General features: G+C 48.1%; 1 protein-coding gene and 1 long non-coding RNA gene across 2 annotated transcripts; one reads left to right on the forward strand and one right to left on the reverse strand.

The window, feature by feature from the left end:
* Positions 1 to 1,292: 1,292 nt before the first annotated feature.
* Positions 1,293 to 15,322, forward strand: MLEC (malectin). Its single transcript, XM_027577462.2, has 5 exons — positions 1,293 to 1,718; positions 7,487 to 7,665; positions 8,225 to 8,401; positions 8,511 to 8,568; positions 9,752 to 15,322. The coding sequence occupies exons 1-5, from the start codon at positions 1,481 to 1,483 to the stop codon at positions 9,979 to 9,981; spliced, it is 882 nt and encodes a 293-aa protein (XP_027433263.2). The 5' UTR covers positions 1,293 to 1,480; the 3' UTR covers positions 9,982 to 15,322.
* On the reverse strand, positions 14,245 to 21,826 carry LOC113913269. Its single transcript, XR_003517134.2, has 2 exons — positions 21,136 to 21,826; positions 14,245 to 17,268 (listed from the first exon to the last, which is right to left on the reverse strand). It is a non-coding gene; the product is annotated as an uncharacterized LOC113913269 (long non-coding RNA).

Below are 21,826 nucleotides of genomic sequence, written 5' to 3' on the forward strand. Positions count from 1 at the left end.
ATGGGGCATTTAAATTTCTCACTGATGTTCTCCATTTTGGTATCCCATTTTGTTTATCTCTGTTCTAACTAAATAATTGAGCTGTGGGTAGTTCAGTCTGCAATTCTCATTCAGGACCCTGGGTGTGTTTTTGTTCACTGCATTGCCTGGTACGTAGTAGGAAAGGTTGTCGGGTAAAATGCAAAAATCCCAGTTAAATTTGGATTTTAAACAAAATATGAATTATTTTTTCATATAAGTATGTCCCATTTGTTTATCTGAAATTCAAATTCAACTGGGCTTCCTGTATTTTATCTGCTACATCTGCCAACCCTAGTAGTAGGGTCTCAAAAAAATATTTGCGGAATTTGCCTTGGCTCGGCCCTAAACTTGCGGTGTCACCGTTTGGCCAACTCTGCGACCCTCTTTGGGCCTCACTGTCTCTGTCTGAAAAGTCGGGAGGTCGGACAGCGACCTCAGCGCAGGGATCGCCAATGTAGGAAAGTGCTGGGTGAACTGCCAAGGAGCAGAGAAGGAGCTCCGGTCGAGCATACACCTCCAGACTGGGCACCACGCTCGACTCTCCCCACCAACGTGGGGGAAACCCCGATGCCGTCCCGGAGTCGCTGGGGCGGGGCCGAGGCTGTCGCCATGGAGACACGGGTAGCTGGAGCCCCTCCCCCACAAGGCCACGCATTTCCGCTGTGTTGGAGCCTTCTGATTGGTTGGCCGCCTGGACGCTACCACCAGCCCTGAGGCCGCAAAGGGGTGGGGGCGGGGTGTTGTCCTCGTCGGACTCGTGCCCTGAAGAGCTGTGCTTGTGGCCGCTCTAGGGGAGAATGGGTTCTCTGCCTCACAAGGAGAAAAAGACTGGGGCTCAGGTCCGAAGAGTGTGCACTCCTACTAGAGCTTATGTTCATGCCTCTCCCTGAGAAAGGAAGAGGGGGCGGGAAAGTCAGCAACGCCCCCTCGGGAGCCTATTCGGTCCCAAGATCTGGAGCACCGGAAGTGTTGGCGACGTGTCAGTGCGCCCTACTCTAAACCTTCCCTCCCAGGCCACCTTTCCTCTTCAGCTGCGGGATTCCGGGGCCGCCCGGGCGCTGCACCCCGCCGCTTCCGCATTGAACCGCCGCTTCAACCGAACTCTCAACCTGTGCGCGCGCTCCCTCTCGAGCCTGATGGTTGGGCCGGCGCCTGGGAGTGGCCACGCCCTTTCCCTCGCCTGGCAGCCAATGGACGGTCTTGTCTCGGCGGGGTGATGGGTAATTAATGAGGGTCGGGCGCTGATTGGCTGCAGGGTCGAGGCCGGGGGCTGGGCGGCGGGGTAGGTTGTTCCTGAGGTGGGAGGCGGCACCCGTGGCTGAGAAGGAGGCCTGAGAGCGACATGTCCCCGGCGGCCGAGGCAGAGCGGCCCGTGGTGCTGTTTTTCTGAGTCCGGGGCGGCCTCGCGGCCGGCTGAGGACGAGGGTCGGCGGAGGCTGCCCCCGCTGTGGTGGCCGCCATGCTGGGGGCCCGGGCGGTTGAGGGAGCCGCCGTGGCGCTCCTGCGACTGCTGCTGCTGCTGCTGCTGCTGCTGCCGCCGCCGGCGCTCCGGGGGCCGGGGCTCGGCGTGGTCGGCTCCGCGGGGGCCGGGTTACCCGAGAGCGTCATTTGGGCCGTCAACGCGGGCGGCGAGGCGCATGTGGACGTGCACGGGATCCACTTCCGCAAGGACCCTTTGGAAGGCCGGGTGGGCCGAGGTGAGAGCCCCTCAGCCGAGCCGTGGGATCCGGGGCCTGCCGTGCTGGGAGCAGCCGGCGGAGGGCTGCGGGCCCTGAGCCCCCTCCTCGACCCTGGAGCCACGTCTCTGGAGCCAAGTCTCTCTCTTTGCAGTTTCCTCAGGGACCCGGTCCGAGCTCAAAGCCTGGCGCTGGCTCGAACCTAGGAAGAACAATTGAGGCAGAGTTGGCGAGAAGTTATATTTGGACCTCACATCCTGCATTTTCTTAACCCCTCACTTCCACCCGATCTGGGAAAGTAAAGACGAGGGCGGCCTCTTGCCACCTCGAGGCCTCACGGGTTGTAGGTTATCAGAGTCCCAGGCCTGGGGGGTTTTGCTCTCCTAACAAGACAGTTCCTGGTAGATTCCTGCCATCCCAGCACCGAGCCGCTTTTCTTACCCCTTCTGCGGGAACGGGGCTTGATTCTTAGCCAGCATAGGAAGGAATCTTCGAAGAGGATGGGCCAGGAAAGTTTGATGGTAGCCTCCTCCCGCCCCCCTTTTAGAGCTAGGAATATGTGCGCCTAAAGGTGTAAGTTGAGGCCACCCCAGAGGGTGGTTATATTGAAGCCATTCTGCACGTGAGGCTGATAGAGTGTCAGCTGGGTCAGCCAGTGTAAGATCTGAGTGTTGTGTTCCAGAGTGTGTAGAGCCTACCCTAAGTGGCCTTGAGAGGTATGATTCCAACGTATGGGAAAAATGATTTTGACTTAACTGACGAGCCGCAGCGGTTTTTAGAGAGCTGCGCAGTTCTCAAAGCTAGGGTAAGAATAGCCAGGGGAGCTGGTTAAACATGCAAATTCCAGACCTAGTAGACTAAACCCACGTTTCTGCACCAGGGGCTTCTGATGTTGGTCATCCCCAGACCAGACTTTGGGAAGATCTGCTCTAGACTCCTGTTTCTTCTGTAAGTGGGATTGGACAACAGGTTTAGGAGGGAAGTTCCATACTTCATGTGTTGGAAGGAGATTTATGTTGCATGCTGGGTTCAGAGGCTGCCAAATTGGCAGTATGCCATCTCCAGAAAACCAAGAGACAGACTTTCTCTCATTCTTTCCACAATGCCCAGATTTGGCTCTTGCCTTTAGGAAAGGGTTTAACTTAGTTCTTCCAAGATAATTGCAGTGTCCTGGAGTTTGTTATATTAGCGAGTTTATTGCTTCCATACGTACATGTGAGGGTGTTGGGACACAGGGCTGTTTTCTGAAGTTCTATGTTTGTCTTGGAATTTAGTTAGCCCTGGCGTGTAGATCTCAGTAGCCTGGGTTCAGCTGAGTCAGGGCTCCAATCTTTAGCAGCTGTAACAGCAGCCAAAGCCAGACTTAATATAAGCAGGAGGTCATTGCTATCTCCATCCTGGACCCTTCCTCTTTCCTCATGGGTGTGGGCAGGGAGGAAGGAGCCCTTGAGGAAACTAGAGACCGTTTGTGGACTTTGCCTCTTGAGATAGCGGTGGTGAGGACAGTGTACAGATGGTTTCTCTCACTTAACGGATACCAGGCTTCACATAGGTTACATTATCCTATTAGGGTTATTGTGCAGAAGAAAAAGCTAAGACCATGAAGGTTTAGTTCCCAGCTTCTCCTCTTACTTGGAAATCCTGGTTTTAATTTGCTGGTGTAGGTGATTTTGGGGGTGGAGCGGGGGAGGTGCTGGTGCTTGTCAGCGTTCATCCAGTCTCTGTGTCCTTCGGTTATTGGTTCATGGTTGCAGTTTCTTTGGAGTTTATTGTAGCAGGTAAAATACATGAGACCTACCCAAGCCCATGTGTACTGGAGCCCGGCATTTGGGGCACTCTATAAACAGAGGTTCCCTGCTCCACTCTGTCAGTATGACAAACGTGGACCATGAATTATAGCAATAGGAAGGGGTAGATGAAGAGTGGAGGCTGGTTGTCAGCTGCAGCTTGGACCAGCCTGTTGCAACATTGCACACTGGGTTCCTGAGAGTAATTTTTGGTGGCGTTAGATCTGGGCCTGAGACGTGGTTCAGCTTCCACTCTCTGGTTCTGCTTCCACTCTCGGGAGGCAACTCTGTAGTTTCTTTCTGTGCTAAGGAGTCGGCACCACTGAGGGAAGTGTAGCTGTTCACTCTACCTTCCCTTCTCTGGCACTGTTTAGGTAGGATGTGCCAGGTACTTGGAGACCCTTGCCTCAGGCAGCTATTTACACTAATTGCGGTAGGAGCTGTATGTCTTATTCTTTTGCCACATGCCTCTGATAATTGTTTCTGTCATGCTGAAGAAAGTTCATTTTATGTTGACTGAATTCAGGTATTTGTTGCCAAGTTAATCCAGATAAGGGTTTGGCCTGCTTTTGAACTTGGTGTTTCTCTGTAGTGTCTTTGTAGTTCAGCATTCTTGTAACTGAGTGGCCTAGGGCACCTAGTGGCTTTTGCTTTCAAAGGCACTCCATAATATTTGTTGAATTTCATTTCTGCCTTGAGGATAGCTAGTGCTCATCGGAGAGACTTACAGCTTGGGAAAGGCTCTTTCAACTTGTGTGCTTCACCGGATGGTAGTACCACTGTGCTTCGGCAGTGCTCAACTTGGGGTTTTGGCATGCTGAACATTCTGGGTTCTTTTGAACTTGCTCATTGTGGGTTCCTCCTGACTGAGGAGGAAAAGACCTGAGAGCATAAAACTTGGCTTGGTTTTGGGAGAGGCTATTTCCTCTTAATAGAAAGATACCTGCTGAGCATTTGTATGACCTTGAAGAACACACTTTACCTCTCTGGGCCTTGTTTTCCTTTTTTAGTATAACCTGTGATGCTTTAGAAATCAGTGGCCCTGAGTCTGAAAACTCTTCTGTCCAGAATGGGTTAAAGTGTCTCTTTTTCTGTGCTCAGTGACCTTTTACATGAAGTTAAAACTAGGGCACATCATGATTCCAGAGGGGTAAAAAGGTGGCTTAGAGCCTGAGCCTATCAGATTACTAATTCTGTAAGCCTAAGGGAGACCCTTTTCTGGGCAGTCTTCCTTTTGGCTGGGGAGGGATTTGGCTTTGGGGAGATAAGAACTAAAAAGAGGATGAGAGTCCCTGCTCCCTCCGATTTGCTGAAGGCCTTGGGATTTGTTTCGGATTCTCTCCCTGTACTGTCACCTAAGAGGCAGGCTTCATCTGCAGGCCCACCAAGTAGCAGAATTTCATAGGTAGAGAATTTAAGTGGGTGGTAGCCCCCATTTTACAGGTGAGAAAACACCTGGAGAAAATAATTTGTTCCAAATCCCATCATAGGTGGCAGAGCCAGGATTCAGATCCAGGCCTGTCTTACTATAAAACCGGGGCTGAATTTTTCGAGCAGCCTGGCTCCTCCATTGTCCTGAACTAAGAATCTTAGCAGCAGACATAATGTAGTCCCTTTGGCCCCTTTCCTTTCTGGTTAACTGTCTGAACTATATTGTGCCAACTTCAGCAGTGTGCTGATTGTGTACACATCACTGTATTTTAGAGAAATCTGTTTAGCTGTGAATACATAAAGTCTAAGGGGGAAAGAAAAAAATCCTTTTTCCTGCTGCGTCTCTTGGGACTTGGGGCAGATGCAACTTTACATGTGGCACATCTCCTGGGAAAGCCACTTGGGCTTTAAAGGGAAAATATTTAAAGGTAATTCCAAGGTTGTTAAATAGTTTTTATTCACATGGCTGAGTTTTCTTAGTTGTGAGACTAAGGCTGTTACAGATTACATTACTGTCAGTTTCTCACTTTTTCCACTCGGCAAGAAAAGAAAAGATTCCCCACACATGCACAAAATTTTCTGTGTATCTAAAAAGCAAATCTAGTTAATGTTCCAAATTTGTAAGGATCATGGTTCTCATGGAAGAAGGAAATTCTTAGAACTCAAGTGGAAGAGAAATAGCAGTCTTTTAATCTTTATGGGTTTGTGCCCTGGTGTAATGGTTTGAGCCTGGGAAAGAGCTGAGGCGTGTTGGCAGTACATCCTTTGTAGTGCTACTTAGCACCCTTCTTTGATTTCTTGAGAAGAAATAAGAAAAAAGTCTGAAGACAAAAGTGCAATGAGTTTCCCGTTGCATTGTCTCATCAGGTCCACCTGATGTCATGGCTAACTGTTCCCTTACAGGAACTGTCAACAGTTATGTTTATTTTTTTGAGGGCTTGACCTTAGCCCCTGGCTCTTTTAGTTACTCTTTTACCTCCCTTGGAGATAAAAGATCCCCTTGGAGTTTTGTTGATTCAGAAGGTAAGGCTCCAGGGATGACTGCTCTTGGACATCTCCCAAAGGACCTAGGTGCCAAATATCTTCAGAGTCACTGTGTGAGATTGGAAGGTGGTCTTGAAATCTTAATTCCGGGCTGGGGGAGCGACTGGGCCTGTACCAAAATCATTGCTAAGTCTGTAGTTTGGAAAGTAGATTTATGGAACACTGGAAAGCCTCATTGTGTTTACATGATAAAGGAATCAGAGAAGCTACTTTCGAAGGAGGAACATAGCTATTCATCTCTGGGGCTGGAGTGTGGTTGGTGTCTTATGTTTGAGGAAGGACCCCAGTCTAGTTTGTTATGGGGCGGGAGAAAAACATACATAGTCTTGTCTTCTACCAAGGCTGGGGAAGAGGGTTGGGGGTAATAGAGGTTTTCTGCTCTTCTGATACCCAACTTTTTACCTTTTTTTTTTTTTTTTTTTTAAATGTAAGCTCTATGCTCAAAGTGGGGCTTGAATACTCATAACTCTGAGATCAAGAGCCACATGCTCGACCAACTGAGCCACCCAGGTGTCTTTTTACTTTTACCCTGCCTTATTCCTTGTCAGTCTATGAAATGGGAAAGGTGGCTCCCCAAGGACTTGGGCATCTTCGGCCAGAGGTGCCAGTAGGACCTTGGCAGATTTTTTCTTGCTAGGATGGCTCTAGCCTTGTGGAGAGAATAGCATGGCTTCACTGCTCTGCAGGCATCTCCTTTGTTGCTGTTTGTTAGTTCAGCAAAACATATTAAGTGCCTGTTTATGTGCCAGCCACCTTGTTAGGTGCTGGGGACACAGTAGGAACTTTTTTCTTCTTTCGGTTTAACTGGGGGAATGTGCAAGAGAGAGTAGGTGAGGTTGAGTTTTGTGAGTTTGTGAGAATTAAGGTGCTTGCATGTAAAGGAAATTAGCATCACACCATTCTTCTTATGAGCATGTTTCTCTTTACCAGCCTTGGAACTTTGTGAATGAAAATTATAAAAAGCAACTAAGCGGGTATCTTATTTGCGGTAAAGACAATGCAGAAATGACTTTCCTAACATAGCCTGTTTGTTTTAGACTCTTGAGCTTTTCTGAATGAAAAACAAACAAACAAAAAAACCAAACCACACACATTCTCTGAGCTTAATCATCTTGCAGAGTTCTTGGCCACCCCCCCCCCCCCCCCCCCCCCCCCGTTTTATGAGCTTTCTCTGAAGCTCCCCTTCTCAGGGAGCCAGGAACTGTAGCTATCGCCTGTTTTCTTCCTGTTACTCTCTGTGCAGTTGAGGAAAGTCATTTTAACAGGCTTTTAAAAAGTTCTACTCTGAGGGTTAGGGAGCTGTCGGGGTGATTAGTGTTTGGTTTCTCTCGCTTTACTCTTCCTTGGTAATGGCTCTCTAATTCTTGCCTTTGTGTCTGGTCTCTTTACAGCCAGGTGGAGAGGGGGTGGCCCCTTCCCCTGGGAAGGTTACTAGCATTGCCCTGGAAATGGCTGGCAGTCCTGGGGTCTCTGCTTTTTGTGTGTGTCTTGCCTCTGATGTGGTTTCTCTTTGTTTTTTGTCCACAGCCTCTGACTATGGTATGAAACTGCCGATCCTGCGTTCCAACCCGGAGGACCAGATCCTGTATCAAACAGAGCGGTACAATGAGGAGACTTTCGGCTACGAAGTGCCCATTAAGGAGGAGGGGGATTATGTGCTGGTGTTGAAATTTGCTGAGGTCTACTTCGCACAGTCCCAGCAGAAGGTGAGGCCTGGTCAGTGGGACATTGCCACTCTTGGATAGTCCCCTGCTATGGGCCAGAGAATGTAAGAGCCTCCCCAGAAGGGAGGAACAGGTGAGCTTTGAGGAAAAGCTGGATTCCTTCTGCCCCTAGAGAAGCAATGTCCCATTGCTCACAAGGCTGCACTTGCCTTGGGGGTTGGTGACAGAAGGCAATGCCAGACTCAGTTCTTGGCAACTAACTGATCCTGGTTGTCCTCCTCGGTTGTCAGCACCTTCTTGTTTTTAGCCTTACTCTTTTCCTGTCTCTTCTTGCGAATTTCCTTCTGTCCATGTTGAGCTCTTTGTATTCTTTGTTCCCTAAGGCCAGTATGAGACCTTGACAGTGAAAGAACATGGCTTTGATTTAGCTCATGTAAAGAACTCGGTACCCTTGACTATATCCAGCCCTGTCATTTTAAAAATTATTTCTGAACTTGAAGACCCGGGCAGGTACATGAAGTCCAGCTGCTAAAGGAGTATGAAGCTGATGGTTTTGACATTGTCCTCTCTCTCTCTCTTTTGTTTTTTTAAATCGTGGAAGGTGTTTGATGTGCGATTGAATGGCCACGTCGTGGTGAAGGACTTGGATATCTTTGATCGTGTTGGGCACAGCACAGCTCATGATGAAATCATCCCTATGAGCATCAGAAAGGGGAAGCTGAGTGTCCAAGGGGAGGTGTCCACCTTCACAGGGAAACTCTACATCGAGTTTGTTAAGGTAATGCTCTCCCTCTGCCCTCCCCGCTGAGGAAATGTTTAATAAAAGAATGGGTGCAGGGGGAATGTTCACTGCTGTGTGGTGCTGACCATGGTTTCCCATTTCCTAGGGGTACTATGACAATCCCAAAGTTTGTGCACTCTACATCATGGCTGGGACAGTGGATGGTAAGTGGCATCTTTAACCTCCTTTTTTCCTTGGGCTGAAGGATGTGGTTGAGGAAGCCCTTGGGGGGATAATTTAGCTGATCACTCTCGTGAGAACACTTAAAGCCAAATTGTGGGGAATCCAGAGCCAAACGGATGGGGATGAAGTGTAGCATGGTGCTGGCCATAAGCTTTGGAGTAAGGTCTGTGTTCAAATTTTGTTGCTGTCACTTAATCAGCTCTTTGGTTTTGGACAAATTCCTTTAACTTCACTGTAAATTTGGCTTAATAATGGTACCTACTGGTGTGCCCTAACCTTGGAGTCTTTTGGAATTGCCTAGAACTTGGACTTATTTTCTTTCTTTGACATCTAATTACTGGGGGCAAAAAGGGAAAAGGCAAAAGGAGGAGGAGTCCGTTTGCATGTTGGTATGCTCTTAGAGCTCCAGCATTGCTGGGCTGTGCTGGACAAGAGTTTACTTACCAATGTCTCCTTGGCCTTGGGATCCAGCCTTAGGGTGTATCACTTTCTCAGCATTGTGATCATCCTACCCACCAGCTTCCCAGGCTGATTTTTTGCAGAGAAAGCTTGTGTCTAAGTGACTTTTCACCTCCATTCCACCTCTGTACATTTTCCCAACTTGTCCTGAATGCACCGGGGAGCCCATCCTGTTGTCTTGATGTGTCCCCAGATGCTGGTATTCTGACATCTAGGCAGATGTCTTGCCACAAAAACAGATTTGCAGCTTGATTCGCTAAGGAGGAGGCAGAGCAGAGGTTTAGTGGGTGCTGACAGCCCAAGGCTCTGTGGCTCAGCTTTTCCTCAGTTGCTTCGTGAATCAGAAGGGAATGTGGGATTGCGGAGGCTGCAGGAGGGATTTGAAAAGGTTAAGTTTAGGGTGTTGGGTCATTGTCTCTGTTCAGTCTGGTCCTCCCGCGGTTCTGAGAAGTAGGACAGGAAGAGGAGCTAGCGAACCTCCCTGGGTGCAGGGCTTGTACTGTGTCTTAGTTAAATCTAAAGAAAACTAGTGTTTGCAGCAATCTGTTCTTCTCTAGGCCAGGAGCTAGTTCTGCTACTTCTCTTTTTTCCCGTAGACCCAGCTTAGGTCATAGCATCTCTTTATTGTAGCTCATTTACGGCTCCTAAGGGTCTCACTTAAATGCTGTGGATCTCACTTAACAGGTGTCTGTTTTCTTGTGTCAGATGTACCAAAGCTGCAGCCTCATCCAGGACTGGAGAAGAAAGAGGAGGAGGAAGAAGAAGAAGAATACGATGAAGGGTCTAATCTCAAAAGACAGACCAATAAGAATCGGGTGCAGTCAGGCCCCCGCACGCCCAACCCCTATGCCTCGGACAACAGCAGCCTCATGTTTCCCATCCTGGTGGCCTTCGGAGTCTTCATTCCAACCCTCTTCTGCCTCTGCCGGTTGTGAGAACAAATACCATCCTGAACTGGGTGGAGGGGTGAGGGAAAGAAACCAAACATGTTGGTTTTGGTTTCTGTATTTTTCACAGTGATTAACAAAAAAAAACAAACAGACAAAAACCACACACAAAAATTAAAGGAGAAAAAAAGAGGCAGAGTGGGTAGAGAGCAGCCCTCATCCACCACTGGTCCCAGCCCTGCTTCAGTCCTTATGCTCTCTTTGTGGCTGGCCCCAGCCGTCTCTTTCCTCTCCAGGGTACTTAGGGCAAAGCGGATCCTACGTGTTCAAGGATCCTCGTCTGCACACCTAGTGGAAAGGACTCTGAACCCAGAGCAGACACAGTTCCTTTTTTTAGGTTAGAAATTAACAGCAGGGAAATGTCATCTTACTACCTGAGAAGACCAGTGCTGGGAGTTGGGTATGTTCTGAAGTGACGTCCAGATAAGTTTTCAGATGCCCTGGGATTGAAAGTGTGTGTGCTTTGTGTATGTGTGAAGGTGTATAATTTGTATGATAAAGATGAAAACAGAGGGGGATTAAACAGAAAAAGAAAGAAAAGTAGATACTTCCTTACTTGGAAGCCTTTCTGGTTTCAGCCTAACGATGGTTCCACCTTAAGTGTTTGCGCTTTGTCATTGCTTGTCTCCCTGACATGTGCCAGTTAGAGGACTGTCTGGTATCCAAGACAAATAGTTTATGTCAGGTCCTCAAGTTGCCTCTGACTTGTTACCACAACAAATCATTTTAATTTCAGTGCCTGTTGGGGACTTGATTTCCTCTCATTTTTCCCCCCTTAATCTGGCTCATTTGAAATCTCTTCTCTCTCTCCCAGTCATCCTGCTAAGTTATTGCCAAGAAGGGAAGGAGACATGGGGATTTGGGGTTCCCTTTGCTTGAATGTCTTATCCTCTACCACCTCACCTTGTTGGTACTTCCCTCCCTGGATCTCTGAGCCAGCAGCCAGGAGGACCTGACCTAGCAGTTCTTTTACTGGCCCCTCTGTAGGGTCTTGCTGCCAGGGGACAGGGGTGCTTTCCAGCCTGCAGCAACAGCACACTTGACCTTAAAAGTCTTTTCTGGTCTTTGGATTAGAAAAGGCTTATGTTAGCATAACTTAAGAGCCACCTCAGAGACTTGAGCCCTACTAAGTGACTGACCCCTGTTTAGAGTGTCTAGTATCTGATGTTCATTTTTTCCCATCTTGCGTCTGTGGCACAAGTCAACCAGTTTTGGTTTATGCCCAGGGCTGCCCCACGGAACTAGACTGATTGTTTGTATCTGGCCCAGGGGTGCCTCTCACTGATCTTAATAGTATGCCCCTCTGCCCTTTCATCTCCCTATCCAAGTTACAGTTGAGTTCTTGGTGTGATGGGGCTGAAAGATTTCCAGTCAGCCATAGTCCTGGCAGCTCTGAAGCCAACCTTAGCATCTAAGTGTCTGTCTTAAATTCCCTGGAAAAACTTCTGCAGGAAATGAAGCTTCCCTGTTCTCTTCCTTTCTGGTCACTGTTATCCTTTTCCCAGTTAGGGCAGCAACGAGGGAGGACCCAGCCAAGCTACCCTTGTAGCTTTTCTGTGGATGGAAGGCAACAGGATTAGCTTCTGCTTGGGCTGGAGCAGCATAGAATCTCAGACAAGGCTCATCATTTTAGAATGTGTTTAATTTTGTCTTTTATTTTTTTTTAATGTTTTAAAGAGCTCCATATATTTGAACTGTTTGTTATGTGACAAAGTAAGTAGGCTTTGGGCTCATGTCCTGGGTTTTGACTCTTGATGAGTTACTCTGGGCCAGCATTTAGTCCTTTGAGAGTTGGAGCCCTTTATTTTAGCTGTGACTTAGGCCTCAGTAGTAGGGTATTGAGTCAGGCATCTGGATGGCTGTGGCCTGAGGCCACAGTAAGAGGAATACTTCTGGAGTCCTTCACAAAGCTCCCTGCTTTAAAGGATGGCATCCTATGGCCTTGGTCCTGGGGACCCCCTGCCTGGGGCAGTGGACATCCTGACTGTTGATTGGGCTTCTGACAGTGGCTTCAGTTCGTCTTCCATCAGAAGTTCCCACAGCTGTAGGCCACTGCCAGTGAAGTAGACGAGATGAGGAAGGAGGATGTGCTGCCTCCATTTTGCCTTGTTTGTTAGTTTGCCTGGGTCTCTGAGGAAGGAGGGGTCCCGCCTCCTCACCTCAACCCATCCCTTCAGTGACTCAGAGTCTCAGAAGGAAACCCTGGCTCCTGGGGCCATTTCCTAATGGTACTGTAAGCCAAGCAGCTTTGCTTCCAAGCCCACCCCTGTTTCCAAGCCCACTTCTTTCCCCTGAGCTCAGGGATAGGGATGGGCATTTTCCTCTGCTTGTGTCCGAAAGGAAGGAACATCCTTCTGTGGCTCACAAAAACTAAAGGAGAAGTGAGGAAACAGGACGAAGTATGGTGGGGGCCCGGGTAGAGTCCCCTGGAGCCAAGCCCACCCAGCTAACAGAGCTGCCCAGGGCCGGTCACAGCTGGCCCAGGATGCTGAACTTGAAAGCTTGTTTTTTGTTTTTGTTTTTGTTTTTTTTGGCTCCTCCAAGATGATATAGGTACATGAAGTTTAGGTTAAAGGGGTGGGGTGGGGCACTCTGTATTTTTATTTTTGTATTGTGTGTGTCACAAATTACTCTGTTCATCGTTTGCTTTTTGCACTGTTTGTTCCCCTGCCTATATTTTGAGCTAGTGCGAGGACCAGGCAGCCATGCTGCCGGGAGTCTATCTGGGGTTGGGAGGTGATGAGGGATGCCACTGAGACCTGGGGAAAGGGCTATCTGGGCACTTCTACTGGATCCACGCTCCCTTAGGTTTTTAGATTTCCCTGACCCCAGCTGGCCAAAGCCAAGAACAGATGGCCAAGATGAAACTCCTTTTTTGGTTCAGTTTCTGGGTAGACCACACAAAGATGTCTGCTGGGGATGGGCTGAGAATCTGCAGCCTAGCTCTGATTTGGGTCAGGGGCCAGGTGGCCGTTGTGGGTTTTACTCACGCTGACTGAAATGTTGTGCCAGGAAATAATCTGTGGGACCCATGTCCCCTAAACCAGGTCCATTTTCCCACAAAGTCTCCATTATGGAGGAGAAGCTGCTCAGTGGATATCTTGAATTCTGGTGACTTGAAAGATGGTTCTCTTCACGTGTCAGTGGGGTCAGACTCCCAGGGGGGGCCATGGGGCCTACAGGGCCACTGGCTGGTTTGAGAGTGTGACCTTCTTCTCTTTTTCCCACTGTTTGCCTAAGAGATACTGGCCTGAAATTGGGGGATCACATTAGAGGTCAATTAGACTTTGAAGAGCTGAGGTGAAGTTAGGTTTACCTCCCCCTTTCTGTGCCTGGAAACTGTTTAATCCAGTTTCAGAATTGTGTTTTGACTTCTTTATCTTTTTGGAGAAGCTTCTGTTTTAAGGAATTTCTCTTCCTTCTTATCCTGTCTCTACTTTCTCCTGAGAACGCCTGGCCATGGCTTCTAGAATCTCAGTTGAACTTCAGAAAACAGCAGCAGTATTTTCCCTTTCCTAGCAGGTATACGCCTTTCTCTAGAAATTGGCTCACCTTGGGAAGCCCAGGGAAAGAGTCCACAAGTTCTCTACCCTCCCTGGAGATTGGGGCAGGACCCACCCCCGGTCAGCACAGTGCCTTTTCCTCTCCTGCTCTGAGCCAGGGTGGGCATTCCCTCTAGATTCAGGTCTGGGCAGGGGTCTTACAGTCCCTGCCATGGGGCTGCTTCCCCATCCCTCTCTCCCCTTCCCCTTTGCTGGCCGGCTCTGACCTAATTCAAGTGTCTTCTTGCCTCGAGGAGCCTTAATGGCATCAAGTGGCAACATGTAGTATTGTCCTCCATGCCTCTCCAAAGGGCCTAGGAGAGCAGGTGAGCTTTCCAAACTGAGAGACTAACAGATGCTCCTGTTCAAAAAGGAAGGAGGAGGAGATGCTTTGGGCCTCCTCCTGCTGCGGCCCTGGGGAAGGAGCCTGGGGTAAGGCTAAGTGATAGTGCAGAAGCAGAATCAGAAACACCTGGGATGTGTTCAGAAATCTTAGAAGAAGTCTGCTTCTCTTCTATGGAAAGATCTAATTAGGGTTCAAAGAACTCTAAGAAAATTGCAAAGAAACCTTCATGTTCAAGCTTCAGAGAGATCAGAGTAATTTCTCCCTATCCGTCCGAGCTCGGACTCTTTGTGTGTTTAGACCTCTCCTGGGGCAAGAGGGCTAGGTTTCCTCATTTTATTATGAGACCAGATTGGCATCAGTGGGTCAGCTGCCCAGCTAGGGCGGGTTTCTTTGTACAAGGGTGGCTTGCTGCCGATCTAGTTTGTCCTTCCCCAGCTGCCTTTTGGCTAGCCTGCCTTCGGTTGCCAGATCATTCTGATAAGAGCAGGTGATGTGGGGACTGGCTGGGTTGGCAGGAAAAGAGCAGGATGGATCTCTTGGGACGGTCCCCTCCCACCTCCCCCGTCCCCCCAGGAGTATAAAAACAAGGAGCCAGGATTGTGCTGGCAGCCAGGGAAACAGTAGTCCTGTTAGAGTTGGCAGGGAGGGCCCTGGCACCTCTCACATCCATGCAGGCTTGTGAGATGGGGGCACATAGCACCAGGAGAAGCAGAACTTCATTCTCACCTCTATTTTGAGCTTCAGTGCTTTATTTCACTATGAGGGAAAACAACAACAAACTGAAGTGTGCTTTCCGTCCTTTCAAAGGACAACTGTCGGGAAAGGAGAGCTGAGTTGCCAGGTGGGAGGGGAGAATTGGCAGGGAGATCTTCACGGCAAACCAGGAATGAGGCGTTCTTGACTCTTCTCTTCCCTGGTGTGTCATGATCCAGGGAATGAAAAGAAATTTGACCCTGGATTAGTCCCCTCCTTGGATTTTCCTTCCACCATGTTCTCACACGCTAGGACCAGCTGCCCATTCTGAGCTCAGAGCAGCCTCTTCAACCGTTATCGGCCTAACCTGGCTTGTCAGGAAACCCACCCCGCCCCTCCAGATTGGGCCTGGCTGCTCTATTCTGTACCAAGTTCTGGAGAATAGTGTCAAGTTCGTAGTAGCCCTGGTAGCTCCTAGATTCCCATCCTCTCCCTGCGGAAGTCAAACCAACTCTTTGTCTGTAGCCACAACATGCATTTACAGCAGCACAGTGAGGGGCTTTGAACCTGGCTGGCCCGGGAAAGCAGTAGGGGTGGATAGAGCTGTCTTTCCTTCTGGGCTGTCTCCATCTGTCCCTACCCTTTACATGCCCCGCCCTACTCCCACCAAAAAGTAAAAAAATCAGGATGTTTTTCACTGTCCATTGCTTTGTGTTTTAATAAACAATTTGCAGTGACACTCTGTTGAGATTGAGTTTGAACTTGATTGCAAAGAGGTGAAGTGATGGGGTGGGAAAAGGGAGACCCCGGGGGCTCACTTGGCCGCGAAGGGCTCTCCTGTGACAAGACTAGGGCTTTTGTCCATTTTAGCCGGGATGTTTGTTTAATGGAATGAAGTTCTGTAAAACTCTGCCTGGCCATTTCAGCCAGTAGTGCATTCAAGGAAAAATAAACAGTTGTTTTGTTTCCACTTTCACTGGAACGCCAGGCCATGACTGTCTCCCTCCCAGTGCACATCTTTCACTCAGCTTCCGTGACAGCCTGTGGACAGACAAAGCCCTGGGACAATTTTCTCCACCCCCCCCCTTTTTTTTTGAGAGCGAGAGCACGCACTGTGGGATTGGCGTGGGGAGTGGGCAGAGGCAGAGGGAGAGGGAGAGAATCTTGAGCAGGCTTGACGTGGGCTCAACACAGGGTTCAGTCTCACAATCGTGAGATCATAACCTGAGCCAAAGTCAAGAGTCAGATGCTTAACCAACTGAGCACCCACATACCTTAACTGCTTTCTCTTTTTCTAGTGTGTTTTCAGTGTTGAGTGTACATTGGGAAGGGGCAGAAAGACCAGAGGATGTTCTTCCTGTAATTTATCTCCCTTGTTTTATAGCTGAGGAACATGAAACTCAAAAAACTTAAGTAATTTACCCCAGGCTAGTCAGCAAACGGTCAAGGCAGGCTTCGAACTCCGTCTGTCTGCCTGCAAAGCCCATGTTCTCTCTAAGGCTGTAAGGATAATGTTAGATACCTCTTATGAAGCCTTCGAAATGGATGAGGCACAATGCCAAGCACTTCTACAGATGTTACTCCTATTTAATCTTCAACAAACCAGTTGGTATTAGCCTTTCATAGGTGAAGTGACTTGCTCAAGGCCATACAGCCAGCAAAAGACAGAGCTGGTATTTTATACCCGCACTCTGGCTCTTGATCATTACGCTGTTATTACTCTCATTACCTTTCCTTTCCCCACGATGCTATGCGACTGGCTTCAGACTCGAGAACCTACCTGCTAAATTTCCCCAGCAGGAATGGAGGCTGCTGGTATGAGGAGAGGGAGGGAGAGTTTGGCCTACCTCCCTCAGTTACCCCTTGAAGGGCAGAATTCAGTGCTCAGCTCCAAGAATGAGGCCAGTGTTGATGGAGTCTGTTCTCAGGGCCCTAATAAACCAGGAGGCCCACAGAGCCTCTTTCTTAGCTCGAGCCCACCCATAACTGGAATTCTTTACTAATTCAGACCTAGCTGTTACTATTTCAAGTAGCTTTCCATGAGCTGCCAAATGGGGGAAGAGACCTGAAGAAGCCTTGCTCTAGGGAGTTGCAGGGAGGAAAACTGTCTGACAGAAGATCTTGGGCCAAGTGCTGGGGGTTGGGTTAAACCACTCCTTGGGTCCAGATCTTAATCTCGCTAAGGAAATCAGGCTCCCGGTTGGCTGGAGCCGGTGTGCTGGACCTTTCTCCATACTTAGTACCCCCACCCCCCCACCCCTTATAGGGGAAGAGAGATGAGTTTTCCCCACATTTACTGGAAAGCTTGTTGCTATTAGCAGTCATGAGGGGTCAAGGCAGAGAGGAGGTGGAGCAGGGAGGTTCTGGAGCAGGATTGCCTCTGCTCTCTAGCAACCTGAGATGGCAGGCACCTCACCGCAGGACTCTGGCCCAAGAGTCGTAGTTTTGTTTGTTGTTACCCATGTATATGTTAGTAAAACATAACCCCACTTGCTTTTCGGCTTGGCCTTGTGCTCAGACTCGCTCTCCTAGGTTTCCTTGCTGCTGCCCCTGGAGTCCGTGTGTCACTTCCTCAAGCCTGGTTTCCAGCTCGTTTCCCCTTGGCTCTTTCCAGTCAACACACTCTCCCGTCCAGCTCCATGTCTTCTCTCTGTCCAGCGTGCCTGCCCTCGGCAGAGGGGTCCTGCAGAAAGGCTACTGAAATAGGTTGGCATAGTGACCATTCATGAGACACACTCCCTGGCACCAGCATTGTGCTTTTTGCTTTTCGTTGCTCGTTTTCATCTCTTCTTCACTGTAGCCCTAGGGGAGACGTGTGCCTAGCTTGACTTATAAAGGAGGAAAGGAAGGCTCAGGGGATAGATGACCCATGCAAAGTCCCACAGCTGGTCAGTGGCAGAGTGAGGACTGGGACTATCGAACTGCACGCTCATGCTCTCAATGCCACCACGGGCTCTTCTTTTTTTTTTTTTTTAATTTTTTTAATTAACATAATGTATTATTTGTTTCAGGGGTATAGGTCTGTGATTCATCAGTCTTACACAATTCACAGCGCTCACCATAGCACATACCCTCCCCAGTGTCCATCACCCAGCCACCCATCCCTCCCACCCCCTCCCCTCCAGCAACCCTCAGTTTGTTTCCTAAAATTGAGTCTCTTATGGTTTGTCTCCCTCTCTGGTTTCGTCTTGTTTCATTTTCCCCTCCCTTCCCCTATGATCCTCTGTCTTCTTTCTCAAATTCCTTATATCAGTGAGATCATGTGATAATAGTCTTTCTCTGACTTATTTCGCTTAGCATAATACCCTCTAGTTCTATCCACATTGTTGCAAATGGCAAGATTTCATTTTTTGATGGCTGCATAATGTTCTCATTGTGTGTATATATATATATATATATAATATATATATATGTATGTATGTATATATATGTATATACACCACATTTTCTTTATCCATTCATCTGTCGATGGACATCTAGGCTCTTTCCACAGTTTGGCTATTGTGGACATTGCTGCTATAAATGTTGGGGTGCATGTGCCCCTTCAGATCACTAAATTTGTATCTTTGGGGTAAATACCCAGTAGTGCAATTGCTGGGTCGCAGGGTAGCTCTGTTTTCAACTTGAGGAACCTCTATACTGTTTTCCAGACACCACGGGCTGTTCTTTAAAAAGAACTGTTTGAATGAAAGTAACTAATGATGCTGGGTGATGGTTACGTGGAGGTTTATCATATCCTTCCTTCTCTGGAAAAGAAAGTAACACTTTAAGACTTAGTGATACAGGAAATGCATAAACATATATATATTTTTTAAAGTTATATGGGGTGCAAAATGTGAAAACTCAATCATCCTCATACCTACCTGTCTAATCCCTAGAGGATAATACAGGTGACAGTCCGGAGTATATGTTTCCTTTTATATGTATTTTTATATATGTCCATATGCACATATTTTCACATATGTATTGTGCACACATACAAGTGTTTCTTCAGACTCCATTAAGGAATTACTGGGTCAAACAGTACATGTATTTACAAATTCTCGAGGCTCCATGAATTTTCGCTCACCAATCTTGTGCTGTATGATTTGGGATGAGGCCAGAAATCCTTTTTGGAAACAGGTGGGATATAAATAATAAATTAATACTTTGTAAAAACAACCCTCAGCCAGGGAGAGTGGTGACTTGGGTACTAGGGAAATATACCAGCTCTCAGTCCCAGACCACAAGGCATGCCTGCAGCCCCAGCCTGACCTGCTGATTTGATGCATGCCACCGTTAGGAGGCACTAGGAAGGAGGACTGAATTTCCCAGTCTTTGCAGAAAAAAGCCCTCTAATGTCTTGCTTACCTTGGCTGCACCAGCTCCAGGCCCCACCTGCCTGGCCTGATTTGAGGCAGACTGCCTGGCTACCCTTGGGGCTGCCCTGGAAAACAGCTCCTGTCACACCTCTTACAGAGAGGAAAACAACCAGCTGAAGGAGAGGGACTTGCAGAGCCTGGGGTTGGGATGAAGGGAAGGCCATCCTTTTCATGCTGGTCTTTACCTGTCTAGCCCAGAGAAACCTTGGGGTTACTATTTAATGCGGTAGATCTCTGTTGTCCTCGTTCCCCCAAACACAGTGTTAGTTTATGTACTTTCCGAAAAATTTTTAAAAGAGCCTTTTGATAAGCCTTAGGAAGATTTGGTGAAGAGAAGCAGAGGCAGATTGGAGTTTATAGCCCTTATTTTTCCTACTCTTTCCATATATATAAATACATATACCATATTATTATATATACGTATTATTTCTGTGTGTGTTTTCTAAAGACAGCCTTTTCCTTTTAATCACAATTCATAGGTGGTGACCTGAGAGTACAGGCCCTAACTCCCTTATATGACAGTTTTTGTTTAACTTTCTTTTGAGCAGAAAAAAGTGATCAAGTGTGAAGTTGCTTTTAAATGTGAAGAGAAGGCTACTTTGGCTTTGTATTTTCTTCCAGACAGAGATCCTAAGATATATATATATTTTTTAATATACAAGCAACCCATGATCACATGCCTGCTGTGATAAAACAGTGCATAAGCAGCTCTCGTGTCTTTCCAATACTCTCCTCAGAGGGAACCACGGTTAACACTTCAGTGCATTTCCAGACCTCTTTGCAGTTACAAATACAAATCAATATATTCACATCCTTTTTATTTTATTTTATTTATTTATTTTTTAAGATTTTATTTATTTGAGAGAGAGAATGAGATAAGAGAGAGAGATCATGGGGGTCAGAGGGAGAAGCAGACTCCCCGCTGAGCAGGGAGCCCGATGCGGGACTTGATCCCGGGACTCCAGGATCATGGCCTGAGCCGAAGGCAGTCGCTTAACCAACTGAGCCACCCAGGTGCCCCACATTCTTTTTATTTTAAAATGAATGGTATTCTGTGGCTTGCTCCCCCCCCCCCCAGCTTAATATATCTTTAAGCTCCCTCTATACTGGTACATATAGATGGATTTCATTCTTTTTAACAGCTGCATAACATGAATGGGTGCAACTGTAATTTATTGTAATTTTTCAGTGTTACAAACGGTCCTGTGGTAAACATCTTTGTGCTAAAGGATCTGGAGTTGCAGGTAAGGGGGGTAATACATTTGTTATAATCCCTAGAAAGAAAAGCGGGGATCCAGGTAACTAGTCCTGGTGTTCTGAGAACGAAGGTTTAGTGAGTAAGTGATTGTGGGAAATGGCTGCATGCTGAGCCTCCCTCCTGGTGATTCACAATTAAGTAGCATATTAAAAGTTCTGGAAATTCTTCAGTAACCACTCACTGCTGAGTGGTTTAAAAAGAGTTGTTTGCGAAGGGAAGGACCTTAATTCTTTGTACACATCTATTAAATTTTTCCTGAACTGGGCACCTGGGTGGCTCAGTCAGTTAAGCGTCTGCCTTAGGCTCAGGTCATGATCCCAGGGTCCTGTGATTGTGTCCCGCATTAGGCGCCTGCTCAGCAGAGAGTCTGCTTCTCCCTGTACCCCTCCCTCTGCTTGTGATCTCTCTCTCTCTCAAATAAGTAAAATCTTTAAAAATAAATAAATAAATAAAATTTTCCTGAACAGTTTTGTAAATGCCACCCAGTTGTAATCTCTCAAAGATAGGGCAGCATTTAGATAGGAACTTGGCCACATACTGTTCAAATAGGCTGGGCAGCTGGGGTGGAGTCAGGTTTGGATTTTGTCCAGGAACCAGGCTAGGCCTGTCAGCTCCTCCCAAGCCCCTTACATAAGGTGAAGAGGGACCCAGGAAGGCCTGGCATAAACCAAGTCTTGAGGCTGATTGTGGGGAGAGGGGTGGGGTTTCACTCTGGTCTAAGTCTGGCTGAGAGGTGATATCAGACCCAGCAGACACAGTACAACAGTGGGACCCAGGCCTCTAACACAGAAGATTGTTGACCCAGAATCCCTAGAGAAGGAGCCACTTGGGGTGTGAGGGGACAGCCTTAACCCACCCTCCACCCACCCGCCCAACCCCTTGGCCCACCTCCTCCACTTAGTGAAATCATGATTAACTGCCCCGGTTCTATGCAGATGTTACCTCTGTGAAGCCTCTTCCGATTCGGCCAGACCACTCCTGTGTGTGCTGGTAGCACCATTGCTGTGCCTCTGTTAGAGCAGTTGGCAGTCTGGCTCATCTTCTAGTTCATTCATACTGGGCTGGTCAAGAGGAAGGGCCACATAATGAATTATGTACTTCACAGTCTTCCCCAACAAAGGGGGAGCTCCTTTATTATGGGGCATGCCTTCACTCATTCCGTCATTATTGAGCACCGTGTCAGGCATTAGCTCTGCTGCCAGAATACAGTAGTGAATAAGGTGGACCTAATCCCTGTCTTGGTTCATATTCTTACATTTCCTGTAATCTAGCCGGATGTCTAGTTCAAAGCTTGGCACAGTAGGGTTTAGAAATGGTAATCTAATTGGGAAAGCTGCTTTTGCATAGCGAGCACTTGTTTTAACTTCTGTGCTACAGATTAGAAAACATTTCCTCAAGATGCCTTGCTTAGTTTATATGACAGAAAGTCATTTGTGTGAAATATTCTAAAGACATTTGGAGTGACCTTGGGAGCCTGATGGAGTCTGGGTGGGTGGCACCCCCGGCCACCCCTAGCGCTCACACCTGGCTGGGACCGAGCTGGCAGAGCACGCGGCTGGCCGCTGCCCGTAGGCCCCGCCTCCCGCCCCGCCCCGCCCCCAGGCACCACCCCGGACCCCGCCCCCGCTCTCCA

This window comes from Zalophus californianus, chromosome 14 (assembly GCF_009762305.2).
Source record: "Zalophus californianus isolate mZalCal1 chromosome 14, mZalCal1.pri.v2, whole genome shotgun sequence".
NCBI classification, from domain to species: Eukaryota; Metazoa; Chordata; class Mammalia; order Carnivora; family Otariidae; genus Zalophus; species Zalophus californianus.

What these genes read in the sequence shown, in the direction of transcription:
- MLEC (XM_027577462.2), top strand. Translation starts at nt 1,481, where the DNA reads ATGCTGGGGGCCCGGGCGGTTGAGGGAGCCGCCGTGGCGCTCCTGCGA. An exon ending in TCTACATCGAGTTTGTTAAG is followed by an intron (nt 8,402 to 8,510) that starts GTAATGCTCTCC and finishes CCCATTTCCTAG; the next exon opens with GGGTACTATGACAATCCCAA. An exon ending in CATGGCTGGGACAGTGGATG is followed by an intron (nt 8,569 to 9,751) that starts GTAAGTGGCATC and finishes TTCTTGTGTCAG; the next exon opens with ATGTACCAAAGCTGCAGCCT.